This window comes from Mesocricetus auratus, unplaced genomic scaffold, assembly GCF_017639785.1.
Source record: "Mesocricetus auratus isolate SY011 unplaced genomic scaffold, BCM_Maur_2.0 Super-Scaffold_100676, whole genome shotgun sequence".
In the NCBI taxonomy this organism is placed as follows: Eukaryota; Metazoa; Chordata; class Mammalia; order Rodentia; family Cricetidae; genus Mesocricetus; species Mesocricetus auratus.
In genome coordinates this window covers 9,661,624-9,682,799 of record NW_024429266.1, presented here as the reverse complement: position 1 = coordinate 9,682,799, position 21,176 = coordinate 9,661,624, and the positions used below count along the sequence as shown (strand labels likewise).

Genomic DNA, 21,176 nt, shown 5'->3' with positions numbered 1-21,176 from the left:
CTACCTGTGGCCCCCGACTCTTGTGAGTAACTAGGAACAATAGATACTTCACCATTCCCCTTTAAATTTGGGTCCCTAGTGGAGACGTTCTGTTTTGATTTATTCTTACTTTTCCTCAACTGTTTTCTCTATGATCTTTCTCAAAAAAGAAAGAAAGAAAGAAAGAAAGAAAGAAAGAAAGAAAGAAAGAAAAAAGAAAGAAAGTATCTATCGTCTTCCAGCCCTGAACCACAGATCCAGAGAATCCAGGAACCAGCTCCAGGGAATGCTGAAGCGGAGGAAAAGAAGATAAGCAAGACCTGAGCTGAGCAGCCCAGTCTCTGTCATTCTTCCAGAAGAAGAGTGTCTCCGAGGATCCCAAACTGAAGCACTTCTCCCTTCCTCAGCTCGGCGGGAGAAGTTCCAGGAATTAGATGTTGTATTTCTAAGAGGAACTACTCTGTGACAAAAATGGTTGGGGACATCTTTTTGTTGTTATTGTTGTTGTTATTGTTTCAATTTTCCTCCTAAAGACGGTTGATGCTTTCCACATCATTTCAAGCAAAGGAAGTGGGAGGGACACAGGTTGCAGAAATGGCCTTCACATTGAAAAAGAAAGGCCTTCTAGTATTCATCTTCCTGGTGGCTGCATTAGCGTGTCCTACGGTAACGGACAAGGACTCCTAACTCCCCAGGGCCTGTAGTAGGTGCCTCCAGCGGAAGAATTGCAAAGGAAGTTTTTTTTTTATCTGGGTTCAGGGGAGGAGCGTTGCCTAGACTCACTGGGCAAACGTGCGCCAGGAGGTCCATATCTGGCTTCACCTCTGCCTAACATTCAGACTCACCTAATTACTGCCCAATTACATTAGCCTTTTTAAAACCAGGACCTTGGCACTAGCAAGACCTGGTCTCCAGTCCCTAACTATTGTGACCTTTCTGTCCTTTTCTTGAGACACTGCTTTCAGTTTCCCTACCTCAGCCCTGCGCTGTGGCACTGGTCCAGCCCCCAGACTCCAGGCTGGGAACTTAGTAAAGGCCTCGAGAGCGTGGTTGTGCCTGGTTGAATTCCAGCTCCGCAGCAGAGCGGATTCCACTAACTCTGAGCTCCCCGCAGCCAGCAGCCACTGAGAAGGCTCGCAGTCATGTGTGCTCACTGCATCCCAACCCTGCTTAGGGAAGCCATCTGCAGAACAGGCCTAAGAGGTTACAGTTTGTTCTCTGCAGGCCTCGCACCCGGGCAGTCGCAGGAGGACTTCAGTGCTGGGTGAAGCCTCTACCACCACACAGGGGGCTCTGCAGGGGTCTCCGTCTTTGGCTCTGGGGATGCTTCCCCTCCTCCAGCTGTTGCCACCTGCGGCGTGTCAGGACTAAGGTACTGGTCGTCCCCCGCCCCCCCGTTCTTTGGCACTTACCAACCTCAATACCCCAGCAAGCCGGCAAGCCAAACGGCCTTTTACAAACCGTAGTAAACATTTTATTTACAAGTTAAAGGCCTCCTAAGTGCGGCGTGTCCTTATGCCAAGACCCCTGGTGCTCGGAGGAACAGTTCCGTCAAACACTTCACAGTGCGAGCTGCTTGGGTAGGGAGAACAGTTGAATTCTTTAGCGGAGTTGGGGGAGGGGGAAGGAGAAGGCAGAGAGACCTCAAAACTTTACTCTCACTTGGGAGCTGTAGGCCTCAGGCAGCCTAGGCAGCAAGAGAAAGGGTACGAACCCCCAAGAAGCTGCCCTCGGCGTCTCCCGTCTTGGCGACCCTTGCCACAAACTAAAGTAGCCACAAACTCCAGCCAGTGTTGGGGAAGCTGCATGCCACGCCATGCCGTAAGTACCCTCGGTCCTGTCTATAAACCCGCTAGCGGGGCTTGGGCTGGCTCCGGGCTCTGGGGATTGCTGGTGACTGAGGGCTGGTGCGAGGGGAGCAGTTCCGAGCAACTGCCGCCAAGGCTGTTGGCACTCCCCGCGCCCGCGTTGCCGCTACCCAGGCTGCTGGCGCTGCTGAAGCTGAAGCTGCCACCGCTCGCACTGCCGCTGGCTGTGATGAGGGCGCCCGCGGCAGAGGCCTTGATGACCGTAGTTTGGTGCAGGGACCGCTCAGTCCCCTCAGTCCGTTCCGTGTCGCTGGGGGCCATGTCCAGGGACTCCGAGTCACTGCTCTCGCTCTCAGCCTCGCCCTCGGAACGGCTGGGACTCCTTTCTTCCAGTTCGCCCTCGGCGGGCGCTGCTCCTGAAGGCTTTTCGCTGGCTTCCTTGTCCTTGTCCTTCTGCGCCTGAGCCTCCTTAGAGTGTCGCCACTTCATCCTCCGGTTCTGGAACCACACCTTCACCTGTGTGCAACATCAGAGGAGATACGAGATGAATAACAAGCTCATTATACCTGGAGCTGACCTCCTAAGACAAGACAGCACGGCGGACGCTTGCTACGCCTGCAGAACCCAGACCCTGTAACTAAGCATAAACACCCAGGAGTTATTAAGGGGTGAAACCCACCCAACCCACTAAGGAATCTTCTTTAAATGTGTGGCCCTTGAGTCTCAAGCTTAAAATAACCTGGATGCGAGTAAAGGACGGATTTCTTGTAAATTGCTTCGTAATCTCACCAAACTCAGGACTGATTAAAATTAAGGAGCCATGAACCCCCAAATTGCAATATATCCCTATTGTGTACACCATGTCAAGGTTTTGATGAGCCAATATGAAGATCTTCTGTTTCGCTCCCCCCCCCCGGGAGGGGACATTCACTACCCAAAGCAATTCACTGCAAAAATTCACCTTACCACCCCCTCCCCTTAGGAGTTTTGAGACAGGGTCTCTCTCTTTGAACCAGACTGGCTTTGAACTTGAGATCCTCCTGCCTCTGCCTCCTGCATACTCAGACTACAGCCCTTGGCCACCACTGTTTGTTTTAAGAGTGGAAGTGGACAAAAGGACAGGGGAATCAGTGAGTTAATCCCATCAGAATGGGTACTTGCTGGGCTTTAGGTAAAGGAGGCTCACCTTGGCGTATTTTTACCTAAGAGTTGATACAGACCCCGTCTTTGTGAGAGACAAACTTATTCTCCAGGGGCTCAGAAAATGCTGGAATTAAATGTGCAGCCATGTAGGAATAGGGAAGAGATGGAAGGAGAATCTATATAAGTAAAATATGTGATCTCCTGGGGGGAGCAAACACACGCGTGCTAGTTCCCGCTTCCCCTTTAAAAATACCACGCACAGCTGGAAGAACTGGCTGGGCTTTCCAGTGCGTCTGTGTGTGCTGAGGAAGCAAGCCTGTTGTGCAATGCAGAGCAGGGAGGCTCAGAGAGAACCAGGCAGAGAGAGAGAGAGAGAGAGAGAGAGAGAGAGAGAGAGAGAGAGAGAGAGAGAGAGAGCAGCCTACTTTGGCTTCTGCTCTGTGGCAGTTAGCACTGAAGCAACCAAGTGTAGAACGCTGTAGTCAAGAAAGCAAACAGAAACCCTAATTACTGAAATTGAGAAAGAAGAAAGAAAATGTTCCAGGACAACAGATTCTTCTTCTTCTTCTTCTTCTTCTTCTTCTTCTTCTTCTTCTTCTTCTTCTTCTTCTTCTTCTTCTTCTTCTTCTTCTTCTTCTTCTTCTTCTTCTTCTTCTTCTTCTTCTTCTTCTTCTTCTTTGTCTTCTTCTTCTTCTTCTTCTTCTTCTTCTTCTGTCAGCAGGATCTACTGAAAAATGTTCTTGGACATCCTAATAAAATCTTTTTTTTTCTTTCTTTCACTCAAGTCTGTCACCAAGGACATCATCTTCAGAGGCTGGGCTATTAGAAAGTGGGACTGTGTCTGCTCCAAGCCCATTCCCTGTCTTAAAGCCATTCGAAGTCATTCTGTTTGAAATTATATTTTCAGTTCCTCACAAGTGGGATTTCACAACCCAGTGAAGGAAGGCAGGGACCAACAATAATCTATCGCCTTTGGTTTTTATTTCTTCTGAAACAACTGTCTCCTACAGCGAGGCGCACTCCGAGAGTCTAGTGGTCTATTCGCGTTCTCTGCCCGCGGCTCTTTGGCTTCTTGGCCAAACTAAACATGCGATGCTTGTTGACATACATCTTCAGGAAAGGGCTATTCTCTCCGTCGTCCCTCTCCTCCTTCTCCACCCCTACCCACCTCTCCTCTGGTTTGAGTTGCTACACCATAAAGCTTCGTGAGATTCAAGACCTTGTGTGTTTGCTGAAGGTGAGGAGATGTGGAAGAGGCCTGCGATCCCCTTGTTTACCGATCCCCTTGTTTACCGATCCCCTTGTTTACCGATCCCCTTGTTTACCGTTACTGCCTGCGGGAGAACAGCCAGCCAGTGGCTTACCTGTGCATCGGTGAGGCCCAGCATCGCTGCCAGCTGCTTTCGGTCTGGCTTCGTCACATACTTCTGGATCTCAAACCTCTTCTCCAGGCCCTTCCTTTGCAGGTTGGAAAAGACGGCGCGGGACCATGAGCGTTTCCGCTTGTATGTCTGCGGCATGGTGTCCTTGGTGAGCACAGCATAGGGACCTGACAACCAGCAGGAAGACAGGCTCAGGACCGTGATAGTGTTAGTATGACTGCAGCCTGTGGGCCTCTGACTCTCATGAATAGTTAAAGGTGTTTTGAGTTCACAGTCTCCTCCCAGGTCCTTTCATTTGTGCTGGGGTGGCCTAAGGAAGAATTCTTTTCTCCCCCCACCCCTCAGATCTTCTCAGGACCACTTTAGGCCTAAAGCCGGGGAGAGCTGGCTACTGCCTGAATTCATTCAAGAGAAAGACATAAACTAAACGCACAGTCACCGACATGTTAAAATAGCTGGAACTGTCCCTGGGGCTTCAAAGACCTGCCAGTGACAGTCCTACAGTCCTATAAGCCCCCCTCATTTGTCTTCCAGAGGAGATGTAACCAACCTAGCAAAAGTAGATGTGTGAAGTGTTTGTTTGAAGAGTGAGTATGAGTGTGTGTGTGTGTGACCCACATCTTTGAATGCCTCATTTTCAAACCACCCTCTCTGAACGAAAAGAATAGGAGCAGTGGCCCACATACACACTATCCTGGCCCCCCTCTCTTCTCCAACGGTCCAACTAAAAAGAACATTCAGTTTGTCTCATAGGACTTGGCTCCTACCCGGACTATGGGGTTTCCGCCCTTTGCGGCATCAGACCCAGATTTCTAACGGTCGGCCGCTGGCCACCAGATTCAGAGACTCAAGGACTGAACTCAGTGAGTTTTCTACCTGGAAATGTGTCTTGGAATTGATGCTGAACAGAATTTCTTGGGTTGGAGCTTAAGGGGCTGAGGATAGCAGATGCCTCGTTAATGGGATCTAGCGACGCGAAGAACTGTCCAGCCGAAGGCTGCAGACCAGCTAGGTGCACCCCTGCAGGCCGCCCACCGGTTAGCAGCGATGTGAGATCTGGGTGGCGGGAAAGAAGAGTCAGTTATGTCTTAGACAAACTCATACCCTCCCTTCCCCTCTCCTTTGACGAAGTTTTATCCGGTTGAAGTCAAGAAAGACCCCCATATCCACAGGAAGCGCTTTCCTGACAGCCGCCAAAAGTGGGGCCTGAACCGCCCCTGCATGTCAACCATGTCCAGTCTACCCCCCCTGCGTGTCAACCATGTCCAGTCTACCCCCCCAGCAAGAAAAAGATTTTCATAAAATGGTGCTAAGATGCCCTTACTCTGCCTTCTCCCCTCAGGCGCTTAGACTAGCAGTTTTGCTTCCCCACAATTCTTGGGAAGAATTTTACTGGAAATCAGATAAATGCAAAATGTCCCCACGCTGAGATTTCCCTATGAGAAAAATCTATGTCTTTCTGTAGATAGTCTTCCAAAAGATGGATTATACCCACCCACTTTTGAAAAAGTTTACAGCAATCAGGGTGTTCATACGTGCCCTGTGCTGTTTAAGCATCCGAAAAGTTATTTTTTACATAGAGTAGTTGAGTTTTAAATGTCTCATAGTTATCTCACAGTTTATTCTCTCTCATTCTACTGATTTGTCCTTAAATGTAAAAGCACACACACAAAAATAAAATAAAAGAAAGAAAGAAAAGAAAAGAAAAAAACCCGCCTGGGACCAGAGCCCTTGTGAGTAGTTATGAGGCCTGAAGCCTCCCAACGGGACATACCTCTCAGAGTGTTGCCTTCCTTGACTTTTGGATCAAACTCTGAAGACAAAATTCGGTCGATTCCAAATTTGAGGTCTTTGCTGGAGCGGGCAGGGGCGGAGCCGCTATGGTGGGGGACCACCCGCGTCCCCGAAGCCGGCGGCTGCAGGGAGCCGGCCCGGGATGGAGGCGGAGGCTGTTGCTGCGACTGTTGCTGCGGCGTTGGCTGTTGCTGAGGGAGATGCTGGTGGTAGGCGGCCGACAGCGGGGACAGCCGCTGAGGGAAGCCGGCCGGGACTTCCGAAGGCGCCACCACCGGGGTGGGACGGAGCGGGGATCTGGTGGCAGCTTGGAAGGAGGCGTGGGGGTGCACGGAGCCCAAGTGCGCGGTGAGGGCGGCGGAGGCCCCCACCAGTCCCTCTGCAGCGGGCCCGGGCTCCCCGACGCCGGCGTGCAGGATGTCGGCGATGCAGAACGAGGGCTTCTTGACAGCGGCGGGGTCCAAGGGGAAGGAGCAGCCGCCCGGGCCGGCCGAGGAACAGTAAGCGGCTGACCAGAGGCTAAAGTTGGAAGCGTAGAAGGGAGCCAGGCCGGCCGCGAACATCCTGGCAGGATCCTGGCCGGGTCCTGGGTGAGTGGGTACGTGGGTGGGGGCTTGGGGAGAGGCGGTGTCCCAGCCAAGCCCGCTCTGCTTTCGGTTCTCCGCCCGCACTGAAGCAGAGGGCCAGCGGGGAGCCCTGGCGCCACCGAAAGAGGAGGCGAGGGCCCGGTCGCCTCCCGCCACCGCCTGGGCCCCTGGCCTGGCTTGAAAGGCGGCGCGGCGAGCGCGCTCCCCGCGGGATGGAGGCTGTCGCCGGGTGCTGGAGCGGCGAGGCGGGCGCGGCCTCGCTCCGCCACTCCGGAGAAGCCGGGAGGACGGGGACCCGAGACACCGAAAGAAAAACCCAAACAGCTAAGCCCTGAGAGCTAAATTTAAAACAACAATAATGATCCGTTACTTTAAAAAAATTAAGAAGAGAAAAAAAAAAAAGAAAAAGAAAAAACTCCTCTCTAAAAACTCCCAAAGTTTTGGCAAGAGCTTTCGAGTCAGACCCCGGGTAGGACCTTGATCCGCGAGCTCATTGGACGTCTTTGTGACCAATGGGACTCAGGAGTGGAGGGGAATTGGGAAAGAGGGGGCGTGGCCCACCCTCGGCCACGCCCTGGCCACACCAAAGTGTTTTCTGCGGCCGCGTGGGCTGAGCTAAGTACTGCGCGTCCCTGGGAGCCGCTTGGGGGCGGAGAATCGGCTCCTCCGGCCTCTGGCTGTCCTCTAAGCCCTGCAGCTCGGGGACCGCCACCGGGAGAGAGCAGTCGGTCTCCAGAGGGGAGCGCTGGGACTCCCAGGCTCGGCAGTCACGAACAGCTTCTCTCCCTCCCCCCCCAGAACAGACGCGCGGGTGGCCTGTAGGCTGTCCCTTCTATTTTCTGCTTTCACGAGACTCTCTCTGCTTTTATCCCAAGTTCTAGTGTCCTAGGCAAAGGCCCCATCTTTTCTGCAACCCAGAATCCCGGCCCAAATCCGCAATCCGTCCGCCTCCGAGCTCACAGGAGCCAGAGGAGGACCGGCCGCAAATTACTTTTATTCTGAGCTGTCACTCCAGTGACAACTTGAAAGAGTGACTTTTCAAACAAAACAAGATAGATGGCTCCAAACGTCTCCCTTGGACACATCCAAACTTTTGCCCCGAGCCTCGGAAACAACAAAACGGGCTTTCTCGCCAGGCCCGGGAGAGCTGCACGCGAGTCCCCTCCCTGCACCTTGTAGGAAGTGCCACCCTTCGTGGCCACCACATCCCCGGGTCACGTGGGTCCGATATTTTGCAAGTGCCTGGGAGCGGTTGCCTTTGAGATTAAATACCTACTTTCAATTCGGTGGCGGTTTTTCCAGGATCCGCTTTGGCCTGTTGGCGGGAGGCGCTGTCCGAGCCGCCACAGCCAGAGCCTTGCATTCTAGCCGGGGTCTTTAGAATTCTGGGTAGGTGTAGCGGGGGTTTTCTGTCGCATCGACATCTCTATTTTAAAAATTCGTTCTCTTTTAAATTATAGTCAGAATGGATTTCCCCGCCCCCTCCCAAACAGACCACGGGCCACCCGGATGAGCTGTTCTTGCAGGTTTTCAGGAAGAAAATAAAATAACAATAACGAAACCATCAAATCCTTTGTTTTCGATTGTATAAATAATTGTCTCCTAAATGAGGTTCCAAGGCATGTTTATTTCTCCTCAACTCTAAGACGAGCCAGGTTGTTATCAGCTCAGGATTGGCGTGGGCTCCCGAGTTAATTAATGTCTAGCAGCTTCGTGCCCCTTCTTCGGCGACGTCGTCATCATTAGCGGTTGCCTTTCTCCTGGACCACAAACATCGGCTAATCAGTCACAGGATCTACAGCCCCTGAGATTTGTCCTCTCTTTCTGGTCTTTCCCTGGTTTACCACCCTGTCACAGAAAGGCTCCCCGGCCCTCACTCCCGGCATCAGGGACAGAGGGGGACAGACAGTCGAGGGCAGTGGTGCCTGGGGGAGAGGGGCCGGATGTCATGTCTAGCAGGAGGTGGACTTGCAACAAGTACAAGGCCACCGAGGTGACACTTTGGCTAAACGTTCTGGTGTGAGAGAGAAGCGGTTCGTTAATCTCACCGAGGTGCTTAGGGAAAGCAAGTCACAACCCCGGAGGAGAGGGCGTCTGGGCTCCCCTGTTCTCTCTTTTCTGGAAGCTTTGTAATCCGGCTGAGATTCCAGTTTGAACACGGGCGTCCAGACAGCGAGAGGCCTACACCAAAGGCTCCGTTCAAAAGAACTTAACGCTTCACCCAGACGCCTGCACCTTCGCCTCCTCCGCTAGGAATGAAAGGCTCCCCTTCTCCTTTTTTATTTTTTATTTATTTTTTTGCACGGTTTGAGACCCACTGAACGGGAGGTGAGTGCAGAACCCGACCGCTCTAGGTATCTGGCAGTGTCCACAGCCGGATCTGGGATCTGCAGCGCCTTGAAACCAGGAGCGCCCGCCCGGCGGCTCAAAGGCAAGGCTGTGAGGGCTTCTTTCCCCGGCTGCGTTCTCCCCGGCTTGCGGCATCATTATTGCAATGGTTGCAGCCCAAGCGCAGCCTCACCCACTGCGGAAGGCCTAATCGGAGCTCATAGGGGCAAACGCCAAAGGGGGAAAAATGTCAGAAAGAAAAAAGAAAAAAAGGCAGCCTTTGGGTAGGTGGGTCTTTCTTGCCCCAGGCTCAAGCCTCACCCCTGCAGGCCTTGGTGGGAGCCCGTGCACGCTGCCCTCCTCTTTACCCCCTACCCTTCAGAACCGAGAAAGCAGCAGGAAACCCAGGGCTCGCAGGAGTTCAGGTCATCTCCTGTTTTTTTGATGGGCTCAAACTTGGACTAAATGAGCGGATATGCCTGCGAGATTGGTCTCAAAATAGAAGCGGTCCTAGTATTTTAGGATACTGCAGAAATCCTTATTTCTTCCGGAGAAAAACTCTATAATGACTCCTAGCACTTCCCCTTTCAATATTTGTGCAACTTTATCTCCACCGGCAAGTTGCTGTGGTGACGCAAATCCGCTCTTCTGTATTACAACTTCCAAAATAAATGCACGGAAATCAATTCCCCTCTAGCAATGAAAATATAAGTCTGCAGCTGTGACTTTCGCCTTTAATCTTTGCTTTCCGAGCGGTTCGGGACTGTGGCGAAATGAACTAGCCCAGAGTTGTTGTTGCCTGAGCAGGGAGGCCCTAGGGGCAGAGGCGTGGACTCCCGGGGGACCTTGTAACCACCTGGGATAGAAATGGGCCCGATTAAATCAAATTACTTGAACTTAGTTCACACACATGCGCGTCCATCTAAAAGGTCGAAAATTTTGAGCACCGTGCGTGGGGCGCCTGCTCATTTGTGATTGGCGTCTATAGACCTGCAAACAACCCACTTTGTCTTTTCCAGAGAAGACACACAGCCAGAGTATTTCACAGTACCAAGAGGAGTCAAGGTCTAGGCAGGTCCCTTTATAATTTGACAGTGCGGTTTGTGAACATTTAAGATGGAGGAAAGCAGTGGGTGCAAATGCAATTCTCAGACAAGAGAAAGGTCTGGTTTCTCTTCAGTTCTCTCGTGCTCAAAGGGAGCAAATTCTTGCTTTAAACCCAAGGAAGATTATTGTAGGAAGATAACTCCAGGTGGGCTTGTACTAGCTGGATCTTCGAAGGGATTTGGGGACTATAATATATAAAATTATTCCTATCTCTCAGGGGGACTCCCTCCCTAGTTCACTTTAAAAATTCTTTCAAACAGGCTACTTACTTTTTGTTTTCTTGTTTGTTTGTTTGTTTGTTTTGGACCAAGAAATAAATATTCGCAGTCAAAATGGGGGAGGAAACACAGAATAACCTGGATTTAAGCATTTGAGAGATTCTATGCACAACACGGTGGGAACCCGTGTATGTGTGCCCATTACTCCGCCATCCGGGAACCTGTGTGTGGTGTGTCACTCCACCAGCTGGGGTTTAATTTATGGGCTGCAGGCCCAGCTCATGCTTAGTGGTGAATGCTGGACTTTTTTTTCCTTGTGGGTTCTAGATAGTACAATTCAGTACATTTACAAGGGGGAGGTATTCCAATAGGCTCACCTCCCGTTTTCTGAGCTCCTTGGGGTTGCTCTGGTTTGAGGAAACTGGACTTTCTCTGAGGTGGGAAGAGCAGCAGCAGCCTGTAGCACTAGTAACCGTTTGATTCTCCACACACCCCGCCTCCCTTCCAGGTGTGCCAGGCCCTCTGCTAACCTACCCTCTCCTGGACCCTGATCTCCCCCTTTAAATTTTGTTTATCCCATAGGTCTGGCACCCACATCTTGAAGCCCTTTGGGTCTGGTCCTGTTTGTTCATTTCTGGAGGATGGGGGGAAGGGGTTCTCCTGTTTCTAGGATGTGTCACTTCATAGATATGAAGACAGTCTTCCCTCTTCCTGCCCCCTCATGTCACACCCCCTTCCCCCGGCTCTCCCCACCTTCCCTTGGAGATGGGGAGAGGAGTGACAGCTGAGGTAAGCAGTTTGAAACGCCTCAGACCTCAGGTGAGCTAGGGTAGAGCCCACCACATCACAGAACTTTGTAGCATTGAAGTACACCCTTTTGCAGAGAGGACACGTTCAGGGAGGACAGGTACAGACTGCGAGGCCATCTGGTACTCCAGGTGCCATTCACTCTTCATCAAGTGTGTCAAGTGTGCTCTCCGGTCCCCAGGGATAGTCATTTACTAGATGCTGGGTTTGTTTCCTGAATCACTACATCTGAGTAGTTTGCTCTTGAAGGAAAAGAAGCAAGTTTAGGTACACTAAATCAATAACACTACATTTAAAACACACCTGCCACCCGGGGAAGGGACCGTCATTCCAGAGCAGTACTTCTTTAAGGAAACACACAGTGCAAAGAGAACCAGGATGGTTTTGGCAGGCTGCTCCATCCGGTGACAGACAGGGGCCCCCAAACTCACTCTTCATCAATAAGCTCATGCCTCCATGGTGGGATTAATTCACATGTGGAGGACTCGGCTCTCGTGACCCTGTTATGGTAGGAATGTGAAATATTCCTACATGTGGCACCCATAGTCCCCACCTGGTGGCATTATTTTGGGAGAAAGCCTAAACTTTAGGAGGTGGGGTCTAGCTGCAGAAAGTAAGTCACTGAGGGCCTGCCTGCTTCTAGGTTCTATGGACAAAAGATTTGAGGCAGGAGTGGGAAGAAACCAGGGGATGGGTAAGGATCCTGTAGACTGAACCGATGGTGCATCTCCCTCTCAGAGCTCTCAATTTGCATCCCCACCCCACCCCCCAACTGGAGCAGCTGTGGAATTATAGCAGACTCCACCAGCCCCGGCTCAGTGCAGCAGACCCACGTATCTTTCCCTTCCCTCTGCTGACACCTGCTGGACCATCCCTGCACCAGCAGCATTGGGGGAATGAAAGATGATAGCGGCTGTGATCTAGTTTCCTTCCCTGTTGAGCATGGGAAGCCCTTAGGTCCTGTGTTAAAAGTCACCAGACAGGGTGAGGGAATTAGTCATCCACCACCACCAACAGGACACTGCCCTGTTCACAGGTAGCATCTCACCTACTCTTTAAAATAATGGGCCACTGGGGTGTGGGGGAGACAGAGTGTTTTGGGCTTAGGAAACTGATACTCAGAGAGGTTAAGTGGCTTGTCCAAGGTTACAGTTGTTAGGAAATGGTGTTTCAAGGAGTGGGGGCTTGCACTCTGAACCGCCTCCATCCACACCATCCAGCACTAAGTGGTTGCATAGGATTTCAATGTCTTTCAACTACATAATGTGAATAACCTTTCACTTCTGAGGCCCACAATCATACAGAGAGAGAGAGAGAGAGAGAGAGAGAGAGAGAGAGAGAGAGAGAGAGAGAGAGAGAGAGAGAGAGAGCACATATCACAGCCTATGTGCATATGTCTGAGTGTTAAGTAACACTTGTCTCTTGAGACAGAAGAGGTAGAAAGGTGGGCCCAGAATCATAATCCTGCTAAGCATTGTCCCACAGGCTCTGCCTTGCTTCAAACTGTCCTCACGAAGATGGAAATGGCATCGAATGTGTGTGATGAGGAGGACCGAAATGGGCAGGTGGGGGGCTGAGAGGACCCTGGGTGACTCCACCCTTAGACAGATCCTACCGCAGGACATTTTCTTTATCTTGCTGAAGAAATGTGCACAACATTCCCTTCTTCATTGTTCTGCTTTCTGAGGTAACCCACCACCAACTGCAGTCGGAAAACATTAAGGGGAAAAGTCTGGAAATCAACTATCTGTGTGCAGCCCCAAGTATCATGGTGAAGTCTTGCACCATCGGCACCATCCTGCCCAGAACACAAATCATCCAGCCGTGATGACCTGCCTATTGGCCAATGCTGGCCATTTCGCAGTCCCCCAGGTTATCTGATCATCTCTGGGAGTACCAAGTGTCTGTGATGGACTGAAACTTCCCCATTAGCCTTGCATGCACGGTGCTGCTCCCTGGTTTGTCTCATCACATAGGTACTGTGTCTCACACCTTCACCAGGAAGATGAACGTAGAACAGTGAGGTCCTTCTGAAAGACAGACCACACACGTCCTGGCTGGTGAGGTGAGCAGAGGCCGTGTCAGCCATGGACTGGAACTCTAAAAATGAGTCGAAATAAGCCTCCTGTTTAGATTGATTACCTCCTGTATTTTGTTACAGTAGCATGAAGCTAGCACAGCCACTATGAACAGTTTTACTAAAGATGTATTGTGGTTGTGGTGTGTGTGTGTGTGTGTGTGTGTGTGTGTCCATTTTCAATTTACAGCCTGCTTTTGATAGACAGGCCTGGAAGTAGGAATGTCTGCACTCCTAACAGTTGTCATGATGTTCCCTTCCCTTCTCCAGACCACCCTTCACTCCTTAGGGCTCTCCGGGCTCAGATTTCCTGGGCTGTCTTGCGTCTCTGGAGATCAGTGTCTGCAGCAAGAGTGTGCTGTAAGCCAACCAACTTTCCTGACACTTGAAACCTTTTCTTTGCTTGGGTTTTGTTCTCAGATCTTTTATTCTCATTTAATGATGCCAGGGTTGAACTTGTCCAAAATTAAAAAAAAAAAAAGAAAGAAACAAGAAAGGAGGGGGGCAGGAATGTTTAACTTCTCCCCAATCAAAGATCTACGGTTAATTCTATAACAAGCAGGCACTGATGGTTATAAGGCGTAGATATAGTGTTCTCTGAATATATATGTATGTATATATATATATATATGTTTAAAATGCAACTGTTTAGTAAGTTCAGTTATAATATTATCGTGTGGGGTGATAGTTGAAACCATGTGCCCATTGGACGCATGCTTCTGTAAGCCCCAGAGAAAGGGGGACACTGGGTGTCCTGCTCTATTGCTTTCTACCTTTTCCCCTTAAGATGGGGAGTCACAAGACAGCTGCTCACAACCATCTGTAACTCCAGCGTCAGAGAACATGTCTCCCTCTTCTGACGTCTGAAGGTACTACATGCACACAATGCACAGACAAGCATGCAAGCGAAACACCCATATATATATTTAAAAAAACAAATTTAAAAAAATGGTTTCAGAGTGGCTAGAATCTAGGAAAGAGCCCTACCTAAAATAAGCGTGTAATGTGACAAAAACTTGGAACACTCGGTCCCAAATGGGATAAGATGTCTTCATTAAATCTCACCCTTCGGGGCTCAAAGGAGCCTGTGGAAGGGAAAGTGGAAAGGTCACTAGCGCTATTGGGGTGGAAGGCACTACGCAAACAGTGCCTTGTAGGTACAACGTGACTGCTGTACGTAAGAACTCACAGACGCCATGGAAGCATGCACAGGGAGATCGCGGGTCTAACGATGAGGTCCCAGAGCGGAGGGAGAAATGTCAGCAAGTCCCCATCCTTAACTCAGAAGTTTTCTCCAATTAACAACTGCTTACAATGGAAAATTTAATTTTGCTTTTTCCAATGGCGTCTCACTGGGTATACAAACCTCACTCAAGGGCCGGTCACAAAATGACAAAGACAAAATGAACTCTGTGGTCATTTTTAGAAGGTTTTGTATCATCATGCTTTGTTGGGGTGTTTGTCTTATCTTACAGATCTTTTGCTCACATGTTATGATTTCTGTTTTTATGGGTCTATGGGATTTCTCTGCGTGCGAATGCCTGTGTCTGTGCATATGTGTTTCTTGCGTTATTTCTTTTGGGTATTTTTTCTGTGTGTTTGTTTTGCCCTACTCTGTTTTTTTTTTATTGTATATTATTTTATTTTAGATGACTGTTTTCTAGTGAGAGAAGTCAAAAAAGGGCGTGAATTTGGGTGGGAGAAGAAGAGGTGTCTAGTAACAAACAGGATTTCTAAACTACATCTGAGAAAGAACGGAAGAGTCTTATCTACTGTTCTCACTGGAAAGTGTGAGCCCAGCTAACAGCACACAGACTGGAACCACCCACAGCTATTGCAGCAAAGTCCTCTCCTTCAGAAAGAAGGATTTTCGAATTGCTACTGGTTTTTTAAACAGTTAGTGTGAATTTGGAGTTCTAACCTAGTACACACCATAAAAATAAAATTATTATTTTAAATTGGTTTGGGCCCTAAACTTGGATTCACAAGCTTTTCCAAAACAATTAAAACAGCACTGATGTAACCTTAAATTCATTGTTGACTGCATTTTGAGGGAATTTAATGAAGAAAGGGTAAATGGCTAAAACACAGAGAGCAAAAAAAAAATCCTCCAAATTTTAAAAGTTTTAAGCGCCAGGCTAGTAAATATAATATTATTTCCTAGAAACTCCAGCCTAGAGCATTAAGTATCATTTGCCTGCAGTCTGAAAAGCTTATAGGGCCCACTGAAGCAGAGAAATTCTTCTCTTAAGAAAAGAGAAATGTCAAACAAATGACATTTCTTATTTTTAAAAAGATTATGAAGTGGTTGAGGATTCAATCATTACATCCACAAATATATATGTTGAGCCAGGCCCTATGCACCAAGAACTCCTCTAAACACTGGGAGGCTGAAACCTCTCACCTTCAAGAAGCACAAGTACTTGTAGCAAAACAGGAAGAAAAGTGGCCAGATGTGTCATCGCTAATAGTGACAACGCTGGGAATAAAAATAAAGCAGGCCCAGAGGACAGACACTAAGAGGTGTGATGTGGAAAACCTGCCCTTTTCTATAAGCCACACATGCACAGTACAAATTTAGCACAAGGCCACGTACGTGATTGATGGCAGGATGTTAGCTGATTGAATTCTTCAGGCTGACACTCGGTAACTGACTGGGTCTTGCTCAAGAACACGCATCTCAAAGGGGAATCTAGGACACTGGGGAGACGGCTCACTGTGTAGTGTTTGCTGTGCAAGCATGAGGGCCTGAGTGGAGATCCTCAGTCCACTTCAAAGCTGGGTGTGGCTGGGGAGACAAAGCCAGGAAGGCCTGGCCAGAGATCACTGACCGGCTGCTGTAGACAAATTACTGCATTCTAGACTCAGTGAGAGATCCTGCTCAGAAACTGAGGTGACAGACTGAGTGTGGTGGCACAAGCCTTTAGTTTCACTCTGGGGAGGCAGAGACAGGCAAATTTCTATGGTCCAGGATAGACTGGTCTACATAGCCAATTCCAGGCCAGCCAGGAACACATAGTGCGACACTCTCATGTGAAAAAAAAATACTAAGATGGAGGGTGATAAGACACGTGACATCAACCTAAGGCCTACACATACACACAGATACACACACACATACAAACACACACACACAAATACACACACACATCAACAACAATGACAGCAACAACCCTTTCAGTATTAACATTTCAACAAGCAATTCTCAAACTCCTTGTCACTGCTATGTCTGAAATGAAGCAAAATAGCAGTTTAGGAGTTCCAAAGTGTCCCCCAATCCAAAAGGCAGCCTGACAACAGCAGATGCTGTCCTTTGTTCCCTCCTAGCCCCAAACAAACAAAAGCTAAAAGATAAACTTTCAGGATAATAAATTCGGTTAGCTATCTCCTATCTCAAATACCCATACTGAGCTTGAGCCACACAAAACAGCCTTTAATTAGCCTGAAGTTGAAAGACAGCAGTAAGGGGATGTGGTAAATTATTTTCAGTCAGTAGGTCACAACAACCTGGGGAGAAAACAGTTTTTGTGCCCACCCCAATAAAAGTCTCGCTGGACAAAGACTCTGTGAGACTGGTTCCTTGCTATTATTCCAGGTCTCCTGCCTTTGGCTCTTCCTGAAAAACACACTGTCCTCTGAACTCCAGTCTCATTAAAAGCTTCTTAGCCTCTCCTCCACTCTCCTCAGTCTTCTGTCTATGAAGAGCTCTAGGGAAGCTATCCCTAAACTTAGGCCACCTCGCCCAAGGACTAATAGCCATGGTGTAAAACCAGTAGACATTGACTGTGCCTTTAACCCCACCACTCAGGAGGCAGAGATAGGTGAATCTCTAAGTGAATCCATCTGATTTGTGAGTTCCAGGGGTTGTAATGGCACAGGCTAGACAGAAGAGTCGATAGGATGGAACTGAATGATGGCAGATAAAATTAATGAGAGGTGATAATTCGTTTTAGCACGTGACATGTGCATCAGCACACAAAATTCTGAACCTGTGTTCTAACCTCACACCATAGATACAAGGTAGCTTGAAGTAGACTGTGGACCTAAATGAGAAAAAAGAGACATAGAAGTTATCATAAGAGTATCTTCGAGATCTTATAGTAAGCAGTGGTTTCTTACACATGGCACCAAAATACAATAAAAAATAAAGTGGATTTCCAAAAAAAAGACATAAGGAAGGGAGGGAGAGAAGAGGTATGGAGGGAGGGAGCAAGGAAGGAATGAAGAAAGAAAGGAAGGAAGGAAGGAAGGAAACTTCTTAAACTGGGCAGTGGTGACCCACTCCTTTAATCCCAGCACTTGGAAGGCAGATGCAGGTGGATCTGGTCTACAGAGGGAGTTCCTGGACAGCCAGAGCCACACAAAGAAACCATTTCAGAAAACAAACCAAAAAAAAACTCCTATATTTCCAAGAAAACAACCAAAAAAGTAAAAGAAAATCCATAGGATGGGAGAGATATGTTGAAACTACTAATCTCTGCACATAAAGGGTTTGTACGGAGATTATGTAAGGAGGACCAGTGAGATGGCTCAGTGGATATAGGTGCTGGCTGCCAAGGTTGATGCCCTGAGTCGGATCCTTGGGACCCACAAGGTGGAAAGAGAGAACCAATTCCCATGAATTGTCCTCCAACTTCCACACCCAAACACATTGGCACGTGTGCAATACACATAGACTAAATAAATGCAATTTAAAAACTAAAACAAAGTTCCCTTTAGTAGTAGATGTGTAAAGAACAGTTACAGCAAGGCAGTGAGAGGACCCAATTTAAAAATGGACAACGGGTCCCATTGGGTATTTCTTGAAGACACATTACAGCTAGAATTGTGTAAACAGATGTCAACATCAGCCCTAGGGAAACGAAAAGCAAAACCACAGTACCACAATTCCTTAACACCCCCATGAGTATACTATCACCCTTCTTCTTGTACTATGGCTCAACTACCCCTCTGGAGCTTTCTCCTCCCCACCCCCTCACTCGTCTCCCTGGCTCACTCCTGTTTGCCCTTCAGTGTCTCTTGAGACCCCTCTTCCTGGAAACTTCCCCTGGCTTCATCCCCACTCTTCATTTCATTTCTTTGAGATTTGTTTTTCCTTTCCCAGGATCCCAGAACATCTGTGTTGACCTTGGTGACAGCCTTTAGCATGTTATGTCACAACCCCACATACACAGACAATACACACTCCTGGCTAAGAGTCACCATCTCTGGACAGACTGACTCATTCTGAGCGTCCCATACCCAGCACGTGGAATGACAAATAGGAGGTGACCAGCAAATGATCTGTCTGTGATTTGCAGAGACAACTAGTCTGACCAAAGTCATAGACAATGAAGTTGGCACAAAAACAAAACAAAAATATTGCATGCCTTACAAATGCCAAACGGAGAAGAGGATTCCATGAACCTTACAAAGGCCAACCCATGAGGATGAACGACTCCCAGAAAAGGGGAGGCATGGCAGAAGGTAATGGAAGGCTCAGGGCAGAGAACAGAATGTGGGAGACCTGGATTCCATCTAAAGAAAAGATAAACAACTGGGCATGTTTTCACCCTCAAGACAAGTCCAGGCTACCCAGGCAGGATGGCCGCCATGCTTGATCACATATTTGCAACCGTGTCTTCTGTAAAAGGTAGTCAGTCCACCGGTCCAGGTTTTCACACAGGGAGCTGAGCTAAACATTAGCAGAACCAATGAGAAAGGGGGTTCAAAAGAAAATGCCAGGCTAACACTTTATAAAAAACTAAAACCGCTAAAGGGAGCTTTATGATTCTTCCTCGTGCTCAAAAGTACCTAATGAGAGCCGAGAGCTACAACTTACTTGGGTGCCAAGGATGGCAGCAAAGCCCTTATTACATAATGCCACTTAATCTTAGGGATGCTTTTTGCAGAACACACCAGAAGTCATCTTTATTGATACTGTCTCTAAATAGATACTTGGCAACATTCAGTTTAATGTGTTCTACAGAAGAAAAACCCAGTGTTTGTTTTCCAAGGTGGCAGAAAATGAATGTGTGCTAATATCCTCGAGTCTATTTTTTTTATCTTTATTAATTTTTCTTGTTGGTGTGACACTTGACTTACAAGTTCTGATTATTTTTTTAACCTGTCATTTTCTAAGAAACATGTTTTACAAATACAGAATTTCCTGTATGTTGTTTCAGTTGAATCCCGTAAGTTTTGATAAGAGATTTTATAGTTTATTTTAAATTAGATTTGCTTTGCTTTTACATCTGAGAACATGGAAAAATATTTTAAACTCCTCACGTGGAGGGGTGTGTGTGTGTGTGTGTGTGATTGTGAGAGTATGTGTGTGTGTGTGTGTGAGTAAGTGAGTGTGGAGTGTGAGAGTGTATGTGAACGTGTGTGTGAATGTGTGTGATTGTGAGAGTATTTGTGTGTGTGAGTGAATGTGTGTGAGAATGTATGTGAATGTGTGTGATTGTGAGTGTGTGTGTGTGTGTGTGTTTGTAGAGGCCAATGACTTTCTCTATCACTCTCCACTTCATTTTGTGAGACCAAGTCTTTCACTGAGCCTGGGGCATGTTTCAGCTACAAACCCGGAATATGCCTGTCTCTGCCCTTGACCCCCACTCCAGGGCTACAGAAGTACACTGCTGCACCCCGATTTTATGAGGATGCTGAGAACTTGGACTCGGACCCTCATTCCTGCACAACAAACCTTTACCTACTGAGTCATCTCCCCAGGCTCTGGTTCTCTGGTGTTTTCCTTATTTTATTGTATTTTTTAATTTTACATCATTGGTGTTTTCTTGAGACCTCTTGCTTGCTATGGAGTCTAGGCTGGTCTGCAATTGGCTCCGAAGCCTCAGCTGATGTAGACCTTCAATCTTACGGCCTTAGTCTACCAAGTGTGGGGAATTACAGGCATCACTGCCACACCCATTGTAGCGTTTCTCATATTATCGCAAGGGAACATAAGCACAGGGACATATATATGTATGTCTTAGGTGGAGCTTAACTCCCCCGGGCTGTTCCTTGCAGATAGCAGCGCTGGAATGTTAACGGGAATTTCGCACAGCTACGGTTTGTGTTGACTAACCCTGTACCATGGACCACTCTCCTCTCTTTCACGTCTCAGCATCTGCATTTCCTTCTCCCTCTTGCTCTGTCTCCCTTCTCCCTCCCCCTCTCCCACTGCATCTGATGAAGTATTCCCCACAAGACTTCTGCTGAGCCCGCCTCCAGGGGCCTTCCTCCTGAGAAATTGGGTGGCTGTGTCAATGCCTCTGAAGGCTATTTTTACACTCGTGTTTGTCCGGAGTCTGACGTGGTTTATCACAGTCTCTCCCAAAGGCCCATTGTTCAGCACTCCAAGAAGAATGTTGTTATATGGACTGCTAGTGCGTCAGCCCGGCTCTCTCTGGAGCAGCTCTTGGATGGAATTAGACAATTTCCATTAGGAGACCGTGCGTTATTAGTCCCTGGTGCCAAACTGGAGAATGAGCCAAGATGACTATTTCTGGCCAGGCTCACCTCAGGAAGGAACCTTCTTGGCTTTAATGGGATTTTGCTATTGTTGGTTGCCTTCTGTTTGACACCAGGCCAGCCGAAGCTTGGAAATTGTTTAGAAAGCTGCATGAAATATAATAGAGCCCCAGCCATTTGCTGAGGCACATTCCTGCACAGAGTTTATTTTGAAGAAGGGAAAAAAATATATTGTCCTTGGCAGACAACAATTAAAAAAAGAAAAGAAAGAAAGAAAACAGTAACTTGACTCTCTGACCGTATGCTTCTTGTTGCCAGTTGTGTTTAAAAACTCCCTGCTGGTATCAGAGAAATTCACACCAAGGCAATAAATCTCTTGTAATATTTATAAGCATCTTCGTTACACAGATTCATTACAGATCCAGGAAGATGTTTAAACTCTTGGAGGCCTTTGGGGTTGAAGCTGTTTGGAAAGGGTGAGTGGACAGAGGAACACA

General features: G+C 48.3%; 1 protein-coding gene and 1 long non-coding RNA gene across 2 annotated transcripts in view; both read right to left on the bottom strand.

Annotated features, from left to right (window-relative positions):
• Positions 1-1,430: 1,430 nt before the first annotated feature.
• Positions 1,431-7,259, bottom strand: Hlx (H2.0 like homeobox). The gene is made up of 4 exons (XM_005082429.4): positions 6,087-7,259; positions 5,189-5,368; positions 4,295-4,479; positions 1,431-2,303 (listed from the first exon to the last, which is right to left on the bottom strand). The coding sequence occupies exons 1-4, from the start codon at positions 6,667-6,669 to the stop codon at positions 1,821-1,823; spliced, it is 1,431 nt and encodes a 476-aa protein (XP_005082486.2). The 5' UTR covers positions 6,670-7,259; the 3' UTR covers positions 1,431-1,820.
• A 1,023-nt stretch (positions 7,260-8,282) lies between these two features.
• LOC121136879 overlaps positions 8,283-21,176 on the bottom strand; it is a 35,689-nt gene continuing 22,795 nt past the window's right edge. The window contains exon 3 of the long non-coding RNA XR_005874053.1: positions 8,283-8,453. This is a non-coding gene — a long non-coding RNA (uncharacterized LOC121136879). The remainder of the gene's footprint in view (positions 8,454-21,176) is intronic.